This window comes from Erpetoichthys calabaricus, chromosome 3 (assembly GCF_900747795.2).
Source record: "Erpetoichthys calabaricus chromosome 3, fErpCal1.3, whole genome shotgun sequence".
Lineage (NCBI taxonomy): Eukaryota > Metazoa > Chordata > Cladistia > Polypteriformes > Polypteridae > Erpetoichthys > Erpetoichthys calabaricus.
In genome coordinates, this window is record NC_041396.2 from 287,750,975 (window position 1) to 287,765,313 (window position 14,339).

General features: G+C 42.1%; 1 protein-coding gene across 1 annotated transcript in view; it reads left to right on the top strand.

The window, feature by feature from the left end:
- itga5 (integrin, alpha 5 (fibronectin receptor, alpha polypeptide)) overlaps positions 1 to 14,339 on the top strand; it is a 210,005-nt gene that overhangs the window by 125,369 nt on the left and 70,297 nt on the right. Inside the window, exons 11-17 of the mRNA XM_028798484.2 lie at positions 837 to 889; positions 1,393 to 1,601; positions 6,550 to 6,741; positions 9,071 to 9,116; positions 9,237 to 9,344; positions 13,643 to 13,698; positions 13,789 to 13,943. Coding sequence (XP_028654317.1) covers positions 837 to 889; positions 1,393 to 1,601; positions 6,550 to 6,741; positions 9,071 to 9,116; positions 9,237 to 9,344; positions 13,643 to 13,698; positions 13,789 to 13,943 — 819 coding nt within the window. The remainder of the gene's footprint in view (positions 1 to 836; positions 890 to 1,392; positions 1,602 to 6,549; positions 6,742 to 9,070; positions 9,117 to 9,236; positions 9,345 to 13,642; positions 13,699 to 13,788; positions 13,944 to 14,339) is intronic.

Here is a 14,339-nt window from a genome sequence, read left to right on the forward strand (position 1 = left end):
CCAACTGTATGTGTAGTTTTCTAAATTTTAGCACCATTTTAAAACCAGAGTTAAGGTGAGGGCTTACTGCGGTTGAGGTTAGATGAGAACACTAAACGATAATAGACATCCATCCCTGCCTACATCTGACTCCGCCCCATCCCTTGTCCCACAGCAAAAACCTTCTAAAACTGCTAGACTGACAGATATACGTGATTATAAAGGCATCCAACTAATAGTCACACATTTCATTGAGGGAGAGGGCGACAGCATGAAGAACTAATATATGCATTTTCTGATATTTTAGGGTTTCGTCAATGGGCTTGGATATTTGAGGGACATTTATGAGAAGTAAATAGGGCACCGAAATGCTTATTGGACATAAAATTAGAGCAAAATACACCTACAGTATCTAGGTGTTACTAAAATGTACTGATCTACATTTGTTTAGATGTCACAGGAACTGCACAAAAAGTTAAAATCGGCCGATCATCCTCCTCAGCGTTGCCCCCACATATCTCATGTTGCCAGTTTCCATTTGATGTTCTCTTTATTCGTTACAGCGATTGCATATCTGCTGTTTTGAGTTCTGCCTGTTTTTCATATATTGGGGTGGAGGGAGGGCAGGGTCGGAACATTTGGTGGCATATAGTACTTTTGGGACCTTCAGATCTTGACAGATATTTTGGAAATATTAGGCAAATAGGAAAAGCCGAGCTCCGCTGTGCTGAGCATCCTGTCCTCATCAAAACATTTCTTCTGTGGGGTTTGGGTTTGTTGTTGCTGGATTGATTTATTTTGCCATCTGAAGCGAAGCAACTGGAATCTTCAAAAGCAGCTTTTGTTGTTTTTTCCAGATGGGGGCCTATTTTGGTTACGCTGTTGCGGTGACAGACGTGAACAGTGATGGGTGAGTATCTTACGCTTCTAAGTAAAATCAAAGAAAAGCAGACAGACAAGCAGATGTTTCTAAATTTGTTTGTGGTAATTTTCTTTTTATTGCTTGAATTGAGTCCATCACATTGTTAATACTTTGGTGGTGCTGCCCTTTATGCTTTTAATTATGAATTACTCAGTTAAAAGATTACCCAGTGGGCATAGGTGTATGCATGGGCTTTAATTTGTTTTATATAGTGCCTTTCATGGCAGAGGCAAATTACAAAATTCGGAATGATTCCATTGAAAGTAACATGAGAAGGTTCAATTACAAAATAAAAATGACAGAGCAATGTAAACGTTCACTGTAAAAGCCCTCTCTGCCACTTTTTTTAAATTTATTTAGGTAATAAGTCCTCCAAGTGTCATGATGTGTATGACCATCTATCACAGTCTTCCTCAATCAGTCAAGAAGTTTTGTCTCTTCTTAAAATGCTAAACCTTTTCCTTACCCTGCCTGTCTCCATCTCTCTTCAGGTTTGATGACCTACTAGTGGGAGCGCCCATGTTCATGGTCAAGGGACCCAATGGCCAGTTTGAGGAAGTGGGCCAGGTGTCTGTCTTCTTACAGGATGGACCCCTGAGTTTTAACTCTGATCCCCAGGTGCTGACTGGCACACAGGTCTACGGCCGATTTGGGAGTTCTGTTGCACCTCTGGGTGATCTGAACCAAGATGGCTACAATGGTAAGAGCAGGCTTCTCCTCGATCATTTGGAAGTAGCTCTGTGCAATTTTGTTTGATAGATTTGGGTAAGGAATGAACAAACAGCTGAAAAATAAACTTCTGTGTAAAAGTTAAATGTGTGTAGTTTCAGATTTCACAGTTTGTAGATCGAGGCTTTGTTTTCTGAAAGCATCATAGTGCTAAGAACACCATAAAATTCTTCTTAAGATCAATCGTTAAATTGTTTCTCAAAGCCCATCATAACTTAAGTAGCATGTTTGTAAACTACGTGCTCCCTGACCCAGTCATTGGATTCTTCTTAAATGGGCTTCCCCTTGTGCCAACCAAAGCCATAGCCAACAATGCATTCTGTGTGACAATTAAGTTTGCATTATGACAGCTCTTTGAACATCTGAAATACTAACCTTTGTATTGAGATTATAATTTCATGATGAAATGCAATAATGCATTTATAGAATGAAATGTTAAGGATGAATTGTTTAAATTAGGTCAACCTGTGAGCTGACCTTGGATGAAGCCGACCCCCCATTCACCTTCACCAATCAATTGACAGCGGCAGCCTCACAGGTGGCTAGCAGCCATTCCTGGACGACCTCCCCAACCCCTGCTCTCGGACGATTTGTACTCGATTCACCAAGGAGGAAAAGCATTGACGACTGCGCTTGATTCATCTAATGCTCGGACTCTCTGGTGATCGCGTGGATCCAAACTTTGACGATCACGCTCGACCAACCCACTCCGCTAATTCATTTGACTGTGCTAAATTCACTGATGGGAAGAGTGGGTGGCAAACACACTGGCCTGTGAAAAACTGAGTCGTGACACTGCAAAGGTGGCAAACATTGATATAGACTCTTGTTAATTACAAATTCCTTAGTTAATATTTCTGTCATCTTGAAAAGTTTTGCAGACTCGGTATTCTAAGGTTGCCTCTTAGTTTTATATCTATGGAGTCTTTTTCTGTGTTGCAGTTGTTTATATGGAGAAATGGGAAGAAGGGGGGGAAAAAAAAGGTGGTCAGGGAATGAGACTGACACGTACAGCTGTACCAAAAAAAAAATAAAAAGCCATTAAATGTTGTGTCTCCGACTATCAGCTCACAAACTCAACATTTACACCTTATTTAAAAAAAATAAAATAAAAAAACAAACATGGTGGGTAGCGGCTGATACCCTTTCATACCTCCAGCCTCTTGCAGTCTTGTTACACCACATGTACGAGGAGGAGTCAAAAATGATCCGCACTCTGGTTATATTAAGTTCTGTTGGCAGCACCGGTTTATCAGAGCTTTCCCCACGAGGTGCCTGTCTCCCCAGTCATGGCTGTGCAGGTGTGAACGTGTTGCGTCAGATCATTTGTAACATCGGTGTGAGAAGCAATGGCTGCCCCACTTGTGATTTGCACAAAAGAAGAGCAACGTGCAGTGATTTCATTTTCCGTGCCTGGTGCCGATATTGATCAAAGACTTTGTGCACAATATTAAAAAAAAAAAGTGGTTTGTGGTTAAGAAGTGCGTATGAATGGAGAAGGTCGCACAAGCGTCAGATATGACATAGGAGCAGGACGCCCGTCCAAGCACACGACTGATGACAACATTGAGCGTGCACATGAAGTGATTCTGTTGAATAGACGAGTGACAGTAGATGATGTGGCAAATCAGCCCTGGCTCTGCCTATGCAATAATCCACGACAGACTTGGGTTTCGCAAGAAGCCCAACGAGGACAAAGATTCATGTCTGATGAAGAGGTGAAGACAGCGGTGCATTCATGGTTCACAGCTCAGCCTAAAACATTTTTTAATGAAGAAATACAAATGCTTGTTGATGAAAAAAGTGTATTGAAAAGCAGGGAGAGTATATCGAAAAATGATGTATTTGTCTTTTCTGAAAGTTGATTAAAATAAATTCTACAGCCGGAGTGCTGATCATTTTTGACTCTCACCCTTGTGTGTGTGTGTGTGTGTGTGTGTGTGTGTGTGTGTGTGTGTGTGTGTGTGAAGCAGTCTGCTCTGCTCACGCTCAACCACAGCCACTAGATGGCGCATGCAGGCTCTATTACAGGGGTGCCCAACTCCAGGCCTGGAGGGCCGCAGTGGCTGCAGGTTTTCATTCTAACCCCTTTCTTAATTAGTGACCTGTTTTTGCTGCTAATTAACTTCTTTTGAATTAATTTTATTTGACTTGCTGTTGAAGACTCAGACCCCTCAATTGTTTCTTTTTCCTTAATTAGCAGCCAAACAATAATGAGATACAAAATGAGCCAAAACGACTGGTGTCCATCATACAATATCTGAAAATAAAGAAAGGGGAAGGTCTCAGGAATGCTGATTTTCTCTTTAGAAAAGAGAAAATCAATTTCAGAAATGTCTGCTATTACACAATGAGAGCAGCAACAAGCCATGGAAGTAAAGAGCGAGTTTAATTAACAAGAAGACTCTGCACCTCATTAAGCAACTGGTTGGAGTGAAATTGGTTAGAGTTTGAGGCCCTGACTTAGTTGGTCTTCTGTTGGCTCACTCACTTCGCATCTCACTTCTGTTTGGGTGCCATTTAAGGAAAGAAATGAAGCAATTGAGGGGAACGATGAAGAAATTTAGGGAAACATTTCTTAAACAAGTCTTATTTATTCTTATTTGCAATGGTGATGGACAGGTTGACAGACGAGATTAGACGGGAGTCCCCGTGGACTATGATGACATTGTGATCTGTAGTGATAGTAGGGAGCCGGTTGAGGAGACCCTGGAGAGGTGGAGATCTGCTCTAGAGAGGAGAGGAATGAAGGTCAGTAGGAACAAGACAGAATACATGTGTGTGAATGAGAGGGAGGTCAGTGGAATGGTGAGGATGAAGGGAGTAGAGTTGGTGAAGGTGGATGAGTTTAAATACTTGGGATCAACAGTACAGAGTAATGGGTATTGTGGAAGAGAGGTGAAAAAGAGAGTGCAGGCAGGGTGGAATGGGTGGTGAAGATGTCAGGAGTGATTTGACAGTTATCAGCAAGAGTGAAAGGGATGGTCAACAAAATGGTAGTGAGACCCCCGTGACCCTGTGTTCGGATTCAGTGGGTTGGAAAATGGATGGTTGGACCAGCTATGTTATATGGGTTGGAGATGATGGCACTGACCAGAAAGCAGGAGACAGAGCTGGAGGTAGCAGAGTTAAAGATGCTAAAATTTGCATTGGGTGTGACAGGATGGATAGGATTAGAAATGAGAACATTCGAGGGTCAGCTCAGGTTGGACCGTTGGGAGACAGTCAGAGAGGTGAGATTGCGCTGGTTTGGACATGTGCAGAGGAGAGATGCTGGGTATATTGGGAAAAGGATGCTAAGGATAGAGCTACCAGGGAAGAGGAAAAGAGGAAGGCCTAAGAGAAGGTTTATGGATGTGGTGAGAGAGGACATGCAGGTGGTGGGTGTAACAGAACAAGATGGAGAGGACAGAAAGATATGGAAGATGACGATCCTCTGTGGCAACCCCTAACGGGAGCAGCCAGAAGAAGAAGATTTCTTAAAAACCAAGTCAATTAAAATTAATTCAAAAGAAGTTAATTAGCAGCAAAAACAGATCATTAATTAAGAAAAGGGTTAGAATGAAGACCTCCAGCCACTGCAGCCCTCCAGGACTGGAGTTGGGCACCCCTGCTCTATTACATTTTTTCGGTGCTTGCATCCACCTCACTTCTAACTACGACGAGACCTGTATGCAGCAAATCAATTTGCTAATGACACAAATGAAGAGAGACAGCGTTAAAACAAAGCAAACGCTGCGACACAACAACATGCAAGTGAAACGCCTCAGCAACGGAGGGCAAGGCTTGACGTTTTCCCAAAAAACATTTGTCTATTTGGAGGTGTTTTGTCAAGATAAAGATTTAAAAGATTCATATGCTAGAGATACAGTAAAGATATGGAATCGCCAGTGGGTCTGCAAGCACAGGTGGGTCCATGTCGTCTGCCCTGGGGAATTCTTAATAGTTAACTGACTCGTCTTTAAGTTCACAAATATAATAAAACTCCTAGGGAATCTTTGGGCATCTAGTGTGCATGTGTGTGTGTTTTGGTAACAATGAGTTAAATTCCAAACTAACATCACTAATGGAGTGCAATTTTATTAAACCCATGCTTTTTAAACAGTGATATTGTATTAGGGATCTGATTAGCTGGCAGACAAGTAAAAAAGGAAAATATACAAAATGAAAATGTTGGTGTAGCCACTGTCAAGGTAAAATTTTGAAAATGGTAAACTAATTTGTAGTGGAAGATCACACAGAATGTTTCTCTGTTTTAAGATAGAGTACTTTAATGGGAATTTCAAAAATGTGTGCAGAGCGATCTGCTCAAGATATCTCCATGAAAAATGAACCACGCTGATAAATTTCTTGGAAGAATGAGTCTGGCCAATTTCAACAGATTTGGTCTATGGGGGGGCTAAGTTCTTTCAGACAGACATGGTTATCACAGAAGGTGCTTCTTGCCTTAAATGCAAATGCAACCTAAAAATGTGAATTTTGGGTGGAGTGTTCCTGTAATTTCTACAATACTTTGTCTTGTTAAGTCTACATCTCATACTTCATCACATAAGTTAATGTTAGAAGCCAAGCTCCCCTGCTGCAAACTTTATTCCCTTCAAAAGCTCAAGTCCCTTTATGTCACGTAGCCCCTTTTAAAATGCATTGCAGACATTTTTAATGCTGCCCATTGCAAGCTCCCCAGTGATTCCTTAAAAATAGTCGCAAGTCTAGCAACTTGACTCCTTCTAATGTAAGGCACCTTGAGGTATTTGTAAAGAAAATAAGAACACAAAGTTCTTTCTCTAAGGTGAATTAAAAATATATATATATACATAATTAGTAGCAAAATAGCACAGAGGCCTTAAATCAGTTGTCGTTGCTCATAATAAGCAGTGAAGTTCTACATTTCACCTAATACATTGTGTGATATTTTTCAGATGTTGCACTTGGCTGCCCATTTGGTGGAGAACATCAGCAAGGTGTGGTCTACATTTATAACGGGCATGCTGGAGGACTGATGGACACACCTTCACAAGTCCTCATAGGCCAGTGGGCCTCCACCAACTTGCCTCCCAGCTTTGGATTTGCCATTCGTGGAAATAAAGACCTGGATGAGAATGGCTACCCAGGTATTTGAGCACTGCAGGATGTCCATGAAGATCTTTCAACAGGAGAGAAATCCACTCTGTTTGTTGCAAATAGCACTTTTCTTGATTGGACAGCATTTCAAAATGGTTGATAAGTAAGGACCTAGAATGAGAAGATTTCTCCCAGCCTGTCACAGTCATTTTCTAACCCGCTTAGTCCTGAACAGGGTATGCACAAATGAATTACGAATGGCATCATGATAATATGTCACATAATAGCCACTCACCCATCCATTTCCTGAGCCTGCTTTTCACTCCATCAGGTAGACACAAGGTAGGATTCAACAAGACATTAATGGAAGTCCTTTTGAAGAGTCGCACATCAAAGTGCTAATAGTCAGACTTGCTTTATTTACATATGACATATACTGCTTTATATGACATATACTGCTAATCAGTAGTCTAATATGATTTCTCCTTTTCAGCTGTATTTGTTATTGTGATTTAGTTACAGTCGACTCCGTTTAAGTGCATGGCCTCCGGACGAGATCGCCACGTGTGCTTAAGTGGAGTATGCTCTTAACAGTCCTGAAAGTTGACCATTCAGTTACCCCCACCTACTAGCCTAGTCAAACGCAATAAAACAGACTATGGTGAAGAATATAGTGGATACATGTATAATACATACATACACTAACTGTTCAGATATACATGTACTGCACATGTACGTCTTCAGCCTTCCCTATTCTTTTTTGTTTTCTCTCCGGATTGCCGTTGTTCTGCCAGTCTTGCAATATCGATTCCTTATTCCTAAATTCCTTATTCCTAAATTCGCGAAATTTGGCTAGGATGAAACGCCGTAATGTTTCGTAACAGAGACCGGAAATCTCCTCGTTGTCAAGTCTGTTTAAGATATCGACACATTCAGCCAGAGACGACGATTTTTGTGCATAGGACAACAAAGTCAACGCCATACTCAAAAGTCACGACAGCTAACTTATCACAGTTGACTTGTAAGTCTAATTTTTAATGTCATTCGTTGCTAATACTTTTATTTAACGCATTGGCAGTTCTGAGATGACATTTACATGTACATAAGAACATGCTGCTAAACTGACTACAGTGTACACCTAGTAACTGCACTCTAAACTGTTAGGCCTCAGTACAGTAGCGGGATTGGACATCAGTACCTGAATGATCCGCCTTCAGCCGGTCACAAGAGCCGGGCTACTTTCATTGTTGCATACTGATTATGTCATTTGAGCGTGTCAATCAATATTGTTGCTTAACTAGTGGATGAGAAGATGACGTGCAGTTAACCGGAGTGAATTTGGCCGGAGAGAATAGCAATGGGATCAATAATGTACATGCGGTTATCGCTAGTGCGCTTATCCAAAGTCATTACCCGTTTATTTGACTTTATACAAATAGGGACCATGCAAGTCACATATAGCTAAGTGGAGCGTGTGCATAACCAACGTGCACATAAGTGGAGTCGACTGTTAATTCAATGAATTCAACGAAAAATCTGGAAATGGCTTAGGGAAGAGACCACCACAGGGAAGGAGCAGTTTGGTTTCATGCCAGGGTGGAGGAACAACTGATGCTTTGAGACAATGATAGGGAAACAACCAAGAAAAATTGGAAGGAATTGCATATGGTGTGTGTTGATTTGGAGAAGGTTTATGATGGACTGTCTTGTCAAGTGGTCTGGGGGTGCATGAGAGAGAGAGAAAGGAGGACCAGAGAAGTAGATGAGGATTGTCCAGGACATGTATGAGTGAGGACTCAGGTTAAAAGCAGTTTGGGGGTAACAGAAGATCTCAGTTAGAGTAGGTCTGCACCAGGGATCTTCTTGAAGTGCTTACCTTTTTAATCTGGTTATGGATGTGTTGAGTCATGGAATAGAAGACCAGTCCCCCTGGTGGACGTTACTTTACTCCGTATGGATTAATACTGATCTATCTATCTAATATACAATGCAGGATCCAATAAGAAGTTAATGGAAGTCAGCCAAAGAATATGTGCTATTTACCCCCTACTCTCCCCATGAGGGCATTTCTGAGATGCTAAAAGTTCATGATTTGGGGTTATGGAAGGAAATGCTTGGAGAAAACTCAAGTAAAGCATCACATGTACAATGTCTGGGTCACTACAGCTCTGAAGTTGCTTGCATAGAAGCTCTCAAAGCTCTTCCCATAGTTATATATCACCTTTCATGGTGAACACAATTGCTGTCACTCACTCCTACATGGAGTGAGCTGGAACGGGTAAGATAGTAAAACTGAGCCTAGTTGTTCTTGGCCTAAAAACTATTTTCTACTTTCCAAAAAAAATTTAGGTGAACTTTTTTTCTTTTGATTTTTTCTAGATCTCCTTGTTGGAGCTTTTGGGGTAGACAGAGTTTCGCTGTACAGGTAATTTTCACTTTTTCCATCATCCATTTCAATTATTCTGTCCCAATTAGAAATTGCCATAATGCTTTAACGTCGAGATTAAATGACTTCCTTTCTTCTCCCCATCCCACTCATTGGCAGAGCTCGCCCAATTGTTAACGCCAGTGCCACCCTTCTCATCACCCCAAACATGCTGAACCCCGAAGAGAAGTCTTGCTTTATTCCTCAGACCTCGCATGTGGTGTCTTGGTAAGTACTCCATGGACATGATACATCACTCTTTATCCGGGAAACATGTACAGAAACCATGTCCTAGACCACATTGTCCTTGCATGCAATCATCTTTAACCAACCCAATTAAGTGATTCACTTAACTAAAACTGAAACTGTAACCGAAGAAATGGTAGTCTGTTGTGTAAATCAAAATATACAGGACAGTGTAACCGATATGTACAGATACCTGGAATTTATGCTGAGGTTTTGCTGAAGCTCACAGTGGTATCTGGCAGATCTTCATCATAACAAAATCATCATTGCAGTGCTCCACAAAGAAAAGCCTCTGGGAAACCACTTACCCCGAGCCAAAATCCCATGACAAAGTCCATAAGAGGGTGAAAAGAATTCTCAACCCCTCACACTACACTTTCACCTTAAAAAAGGCTTAATGTTTTTAGATTTCAGTGGAGAAGATAAATTTATTAATTCCAAGGGGATATTCAAATGCATACAGCAGCAAGAATGGAACACACAAGAATATAGACTCATAGGATAGGCCAAATAATACAATCAATCAGCATTGAATGGAAATAATGGATAGCAGTGGGCAGAAAAGACCCCCAAGGGGTGCTTCTTCTGTCTATGGCTAAAAGTGTTCTAAGACTGTGCCTCCTGGAGGGAATGGAGGGGATCTTTTGTGATGGTATCCAATTTTGGCACCACTCCTCTTTTTCACAATGGCTTCCCATGTGTCCAGGTTTGGCCCTGGAATGGGGCAGGTTTTTCCAATAAGTTTGTTCAGACATTGTGCTGCTTTTGTGCTTGGACTACAGCACAGAACACCACGCTGGCTACTATGGACTGGTAGAACATTTCCAGCGGAAGGCTTGGGTCTCCATAGGAAGTCCAGTCTGCTCTTGCCCTTCTTGTACAGTACCAATGTGTTGTCAGGCCAGTCCAGTGTGGTGTTCATGTGAAGCCCCAAATGCTTGTTCCTTAAGACCACTTCCCCTAAATGGTGACTGGTCTCAGAGGCTTCTTGGCAGGTCAGAAGTCCACCACCAGCTCTTTTCTCTTGCTCATGTTGAATTACAGGTGGTTGTTCCTGCGCCGCGAGATATTTATTTATTGGTGACATCTCCATACAGAACAGTAAAAACCGAAAGCAGGAGAACAATCACCCTGCGCCAACTATATGGAGGAATCCTGCTTAAACTCTTGTTGCGGACCCTGCACCCTTTACTTATGGTGCTATGTGGCCAACAACTGGCAAACTGGAAGCAGGAAATTAAGTCTGAGTTCTAGGAAGTTCAAACATGTAATTAAGCCTTTCTTAGTGCAGTGCTAGATTACAAAAACCTTATTTGGCAAAAAATATTTTTGCTTATTCCAGTAATATGAACAAAAATGAAAGTTTGATGTCATTTCCTGCATTTACTGTGTCTTCAACCAAGTTCTGATTCGGGCAGGGCTCTGGAACTGCTGGGCAGTACCACTAACCACAGCCCTCTTGTGCCAACTGCTGTTTCAATTGTTTGTTTTGTTTGGCTGAGGTCTTAATCCAGAGCAGTTTACACACAGTAAGTATGTGGTACATTTGTTTTATTTTTTTCTCTGTCATGTCAAGTCTTTTATTCCGTGTGGTATATGGACTTGACAGAAAGGACTGAGATTTCGAGATTCAGCACCCCAGCCACACATGGCCTTCATGGGCATGACATGCATAGTTAAAAAGAGCGCGTTCTCAAAGAAACAAAAGCGCGTACCTCTCGACATATGTCATCATTACCATAACTCAGCAGCTTTTTCAAATATGTCATTTTTTTAATGCCATTTCTTAAGGTGGCAAATGTTTGCATTTATGGATTCCGTGTTTCTTTTTGGATTAGTTTTTGTCATTGTGTTGTTTTAAAATGTCATGATTCATGACAATACATGTGAATCTCTCTACTTTTTCCAGCTCTTGACCTTTATATTCCAGTCTGTTTCTTCTTGCTCACCAATTTTCTTCCATTTTGTTTTGGCCCAACATCCTAACATCTCCCAATAGGAGAAGTTACATGAACTTGTGATATGGCTGCTATGTTGATTACACCCTTTGCTTGTGTCCTCTCCAGTTGTCCAGGGCTGTCTTAATGTACGGTCACCTGTCGGGGTTTTGGTGCGGGGTGGGTGGGTCGCCACCCCCACCCCCACAATGTTTCTGATGCCTGAGTATGTTTCTGTTTTGCTATCAAAACAGGGGCTCCAATGCACTACTTTGCCCGGGGGTCTATGATGCTGTCTTAGACGAGACAACAGAACAAACCAGAAAGAGCTAGACAATCACAGGGCCATCTTGTTTGGTTTTGTTGCCTCACGTTTCAGCCCTCACTATTATTCTTTACTTGGCTCTCATCTAAATAAAGGCAAGACTTCACATTTCACTTGGTCTTTTCTACCCCTGATTTTTTTTTTTTTTTTTTTTCAACACATTTCCATTTTTTTGGTTATAGTTCATGCAAATCTCTTTAAATTCTGGAATGCCTGAGTTTTCCTTAACTGCAGTGAAAAAGGAAACCACGTGTGTGTAGGTTCTGAACTTATAATAAATCGTGTGGCACTTTGAGAATAAGCTTAGTGTTCAGTGGAAAGCCAAGCCCTTGGGGTAGTGTTAACCGCCGAGTTGGGGGCGGTCCCATCAGTGTTGCCTAGTGACCAGTGCCGCCATATGTTCAATGGATGGCAGATTATCTGGCCACGGCAAACACAGCTGGGAAACATCAGTGCTGTTCTGACACCCCCACAGCTGCCCATCTGGAGTGTGGGACTGTTGGATTGGTGTGCTGTTAAATCAAAATACCCCAAAAGCACTGGACTGAAACTTGCAAGGTTCTCCTACTTTCGTGTTGGCCCATGAAGAACCTGAGCTGTGCCCAGTAAAGTGACACATTTGTATGTGCATGAGAACAGAGGAGCACCCCTGACCCACCATCACAGCGCGTCCTTAATACACCTGTTGGGAGGGAAGAGAGGCGATGCAGAGATGCTGGATGTTCATTTTGAGGATGTGCTGCTGCTCAACTCATCTAGTCAGGTCTCCCTTAGTGCAGGAAGTCCACCCGTTATAAACCCAGTTTGTGCTCCAAGCGTGCAAGACAGGAACCCAACCTGGAAAGGGACTCCATTCCACTGTAAGGTACTCTCATTGATACGGGGGCCACACTGCAGTCACGGATTATCCTAACATGCACTTTACACCAATCAGCCCCAACATTATATTGTGCAAGTCCTCCTTGTGCTGCCGAAACCGCTCTGACTCATTGAGGCGTGGATTCTACAAGACAGATGATGTGATATGCTTTGGACAATGAGCTGTTCCACGCCTTCTCCATACTTTTTTCTTGCCATCATTCTGGTAGAGGTTGATCTTGGTTTCATCTGTCCAAAGAATGTTTTTCCAGAACTGTGCTGGCTTTTTTGGATGTTCTTTAGCAAAGTCCAATCTAGCCTTTCTATTCTTGAGGCTTGTGAGTGGCTTGCACATTGCAGTGCACCCTCTGTATTTACTTTCATGCAGTCTTCTCTTTATGGTAGACTTGGATATCGATACGCCGACCCCCTGGAGAGTGTTGTTCACTTGGTTGGCTGTTGTGAAGGGGTTTCTCTTCACCATGGAAATGATTCTGCGATCATCCACCACTGTTGTCTTCCATGGATGTCCGGGTCTTTTTGCGTTGCTGAGTTCACCAGTGCTTGCTTTCTTTCTCAGGATGTACCAAACTGTAGATTTTGCCACTCGTAATATTGTAGCAATTTCTCGGATGGGTTTTTTCTGTTTTCGCAGCTTAAGGATGGCTTCTTTCACCTACATGGAGAGCTCCTTTGACCGCATGTTGTCTGTTCACAGCAAAATCTTCCACATGCAAGCACCACACCTCAAATCAACTCCAGGCCTTTTATCTGCTTAATTGATAAGGACATAATGACGGACTTGCCCACACCTGCCCATGAAATAGCCTTTGAGTCAATTGTACAATTACTTTTGAGCCCCTGAAATGAAGGGATTGTGTTAAAAAAAATGCTTTAGTTGCCTGACATTTTTATGCAATCGTTTTGTTCACCCCACTGAATTAAAGCTGAAAGTCTGCACTTCAACTGCATCTGAGTTGTTTCATTTAAAATTCATTGTGGTAACGTACAGAACAAAAATTAGAAAAAAGTTGTCTCTGTCCAAATATTTATAGACCTAACTGTATAAGGCATCTTGAGATTGTAATCTTGATAAAGACCGAGATGGAGAGATTCGCTGCACTCTTCACTAACTCTGAGCTCTTTTTATTCTCTCGTAGCGTTATCCTCACTTTCTGTCTTACAGCCAATGGGCGACACCTTCCTCACGATATTGGTAAGCCCCTGTCCTACTTACCCACCTTATCCTTCCAATCTTGGCTAATGCTAGAATGAAAGCCTGACTTGAACCTTTTGCTTCTTCCAGCGTTCAGTGTGGACTTGCAGCTTGACCAAAGGAAACAGAAAGGAGCAGTTAGGCGGGTGAACTTCCTGTCCAACAGGCAGCCCAGCCTGCAGCAGACAATCAATGTGCAGAATGGAGCGGCCGAAACCTGCCGGGAAATGAAGGTCTACCTCAAGGTAAGGAGGCCACATGGGTAATGAGCACTGGGAGGGCTGAAGTGGCTATCTAGGGGGCTAATGCCAGAAGCAACAGGAGCAAATCTACTTTGAAGCTAATCCTGGAGAGATACTTGAAGAGAATTTGAATTATGATGGGATGAAAACTAAACTATAATTCATAGGACATTTTTATTCACACCAGTGACTTTGGCATGTGAGAGAATCCAGTACAGCAATTTGTATCAAAATCTGAGATGCGGCGGTTACATTAAAATAAATAAAATTATAATCTGTCCTGGAACAGCCCCATTGAAGAAGATAACTGGTTAGCCAGACCTCATTGCTGATTATGAGGGCCCCCCATTACAGTTTCAAGCTTCAGTGACCCAAAAATGCTAGTCTGCCACTGGGTAA